This window comes from Quercus suber, unplaced genomic scaffold (genome assembly GCF_002906115.3).
Source record: "Quercus suber isolate HL8 unplaced genomic scaffold, Cork oak 2.0 scaffold_298, whole genome shotgun sequence".
NCBI classification, from domain to species: Eukaryota; Viridiplantae; Streptophyta; class Magnoliopsida; order Fagales; family Fagaceae; genus Quercus; species Quercus suber.
Genome location: NW_027069754.1, coordinates 192,978 through 196,343, shown reverse-complemented (window position 1 = coordinate 196,343; position 3,366 = coordinate 192,978). Strand labels below are relative to the sequence as shown.

At 38.8% G+C, this 3,366-nt stretch overlaps 1 protein-coding gene across 1 annotated transcript; it reads right to left on the bottom strand.

The window, feature by feature from the left end:
• Window positions 1-840: 840 nt before the first annotated feature.
• On the bottom strand, window positions 841-2,816 carry LOC112034957 (polyphenol oxidase, chloroplastic). The gene has a single exon (XM_024067788.2). The coding sequence runs from the start codon at window positions 2,775-2,777 to the stop codon at window positions 984-986; it is 1,794 nt and encodes a 597-aa protein (XP_023923556.1). The 5' UTR covers window positions 2,778-2,816; the 3' UTR covers window positions 841-983.
• Between the last annotated feature and the right edge of the window lie 550 nt (window positions 2,817-3,366).

The window sequence follows — 3,366 nt, the reverse complement described above, 5'->3', positions numbered from 1 at the left end:
AATGTAGCGATGCTCAGTGCCTCACTACAAGCAGCGAGGACAATATGCATCATTAAAATTTTTTGTTAACTTGGTGAGATTAATGCGTGCATGTTTTGGTTGAGTTTATACAAAGTTTTACTGAAATGTTAAATTAGTGAGGCTAATGTGAATGCTCTTATATCCATAACATTTTTACAACAAATCTTAGGCTGCGAGTTGGTTACTAGTTGTTACTAATAAGCAAAACAATAGTTTCAGTGTTAGATTCAAATTAAAACCAATAATAATTTATCATTTAAAATTTGTTTGTAAAAGTGTTGTAGGAATGTTGATTACATAGCACTTGAAAATAAACCAATACTTATTCTAGGTCAGAAAATGAACTAGAAGAAAATGGGAAACTGCTTCAAAAATTCAATTTTTACGCAGCCTCCCCAGAAAGCTCTCAGTGGTCCATTTACAGGTTTAGTCCTAAAACGCTGGGATGAAATTCTAAAGTTGAAAGTTTCTAGACATACAGTGAGACACAATATGAAATTTAAGATTATAGCCCCATATTGACTGACCAATTACCAATGACGTATCGACATTTTGCGCCTACAATATTAAAAGCGAATATGGAGTATCTAATTAACTATCTATTAATATATTAGATGAATAAACTACTCGATGAGTGCGCTTCAAACGTGAGACCTTGTGTATTTTATACATCTGATCAACTTATTAACAAATTAAAGAAAGCACAATATGGTACGGAAAAAATAAAATTAAAATTTAAAAAAAAAATCCCAATTGCTCCATATCAAATGGGAAAAAATTTAAAAAGAAAAAATAGAGAAGATCGTTGTGTCAGGACAATGGCAAAAGAATGGCTTTTATGGAGTTTTGGATTTGTTTGTTATACTCGTAATTCTCTTTTGCTTAATGAAAATTAATGTTTATTCACCAAAAACAACAGTGGCAAAAGAAAGAACACAACAATTATTGTTCAAATTTCAAGCTCAAGAAATATGATCAATCTTGATTCCACCGATGGTGGCAAGCCCTTTCCCATACCTTGGCACCAAGGTCACAATCACAGTGTTATCGTCTTCAGCTTCCAAGTCCTCCAACAAGTCAGTGATCCCTAGTGTCAAGCAAGTGTTCATCTTCTTCCTATGCTTGTGTTTATGTGGCACGTTCACAAAGCTACCTGCAAACTCGGTCTTGTCAGGTCCACTAGGCGAGTCGTCCTCATCATTGATATAAACATCAAACTTCACAGCCACATCTCTATCAAACTCAATATCTTCAATCACCAACACTTCCTCCTCATCTTCCTTTTCTTTTTTACTCCTCGATTTCTTGGGTCTAGGCACCACAGTACTTATCACCGAGTCCAAAACAATTGGAAACTTAATTGCCGATGTTTCAGCAGCAAGTGCTACATCCTTATGTCCTAGATGAAAGAACTTTGCCACTTTCTTGAGCTTTGATTTACGTGGGGTTGGCTTAGATTGTAGCCATGGAATATCCACATCTTGATAAACATATCCCAGGTTAGTAGTCTCGAGGCAATCCTTAACCTTAACACGAACTGGCTGTGCATTTTCATCATAGAACAAAAACTCAGCGTTTAACCAATCTGAGTCCGTGTAATCTGTTCGTTTCCCTCCTAATGTTTTCCATATAGCCCACATTCGATCAACATTGGAGTGATGAGCGAAAAAGATTGGATCTCTAGCGGCAGAGTAGAAGTTGCCCATGTCTTCCAAATTAGGCTGGCTTGTGTCACCGCACCAAATGTGTATAGGGCCATGAGGAATGTTCTCAATTGCGCCAGCACCTGGATCAGCCTCATCCCCAGCACGATAAGCGCTACCAAGGAATAGCTTAGCGTTCTTGCTATTGGATACCATTTGACGATACATGATGTTGAGGTTACTAGAGAGTTGGTCTTGATTCGTGGTTGACACGTCGGTACCATTGTAATCAAGGTCGAGTAGGGTCGGTGGCTGATGATTAGCATTGCGTAGACTATCATAGAGTGGTGATTTGGGGTCAGCAAATATGGATGGCAACTGCATTCCAGGAGGGGAATCCCAGTTCCAGAATGGCAACGCAAAGGTGGGATCACCAATTAATTTTCCCAAGATTTTTTCATAGAAGTACAAGTAGTAACGATGGAAGGGAAAGAAGAGCCATGAATTGTGTACTTGGAGTTCAAGGTTTGGGAAACCGACTTGGTGGTGTGCCCCATCACAATAGGCACAATGAACATTAGCTTGTTGTGTGAAACTACGTGGGTCATCGGCTGGCAGGGCTTTCATGAGCTCAATGGCTTTAGAATATTTGGCTATGTATTCTTTATCAGCCAAATGAGCTGCAGGTCTAACACGCAAGGGGGAGTTTTGGGCAGGTAGCTTAAAGTCTAATATATTTGTGGATGGTGGTGGGCAACAATTGGTTGGTTTTGCTCCTGCAGGCAACTCAGCCTTGCCACATTTTGTTAGGTCAGGGGCAGTCACTGGAGCCGCGAAGGCGAAAGGGTCATTGTAAAGATTGGCAGCTCCATACAGGCCTCCTAGACCAATGAGTACATCTCTCCTCTCAAATTTCCCTAGAGGAGTTTGTCCGTCTTTGGAGTTTTGGTCACCCTTTGTGGCTTTGCATGCCACTCTAGGAACAAGCTTAATGTGATGGTTTTGCTTTCCAACTTTTGAAACATTGGTTTTTCTGGGAAAGAATGGACTGAGAGAGGAATGGGGAGGAATGCCAGTGGTCTTGGTGAGGGGTGGTTGAGAGAGAGAAGCCATTGGGTGGTTTTGGTGTAAAGGTGTTAAGAGTCTTGGTTTTATAATAGAAACTATGTAGGACTTTTCTTAATGTTCATGCATGTTGTTGTCAACTTGTTACTTAATCTATTCTATATTGACGAAATCAATAATGACCACCACGTGTGAAATTAATTGTGGAATTTCCAATGAGGATTATATTTTTCCCTAGTTGCATATCTAGTACTAATAATACTTAATTTTAGATGTCCAAGCACGCAAGGTTGCAAACTAGGGTAATAAACTTGAAAAAGAATGAAGATGAAGTTAATTTGGTTACTCTCATTGACCATGACCATAACTTATGCATGCGTCTAATATTGGTTCAAGATGAGCAAAAGGTTCTTTGTAAAACATTCAATTACAAAAGTCCGAGGAAATGGAGGTGGAGATTCAGCTAGAGTTTCTCGGAACTAGAATCTTCTGTGTGATTATTTCAATGAAGTAGTTTGTTCTACCAAATCCAATAGCTAGGTTAGTAGCCTTGGATAAGTTTTTAATTGCTAAAATAAATATTTGCTTTATGAAAGATAACATTCTGACTACTCACTAATTCACTAGACCTCGAATC

Bases quoted from the DNA above. Each gene is read 5' to 3' on its own strand.
- LOC112034957 (XM_024067788.2), bottom strand. From the start codon at position 2,777: ATGGCTTCTCTCTCTCAACCACCCCTCACCAAGACCACTGGCATTCCT.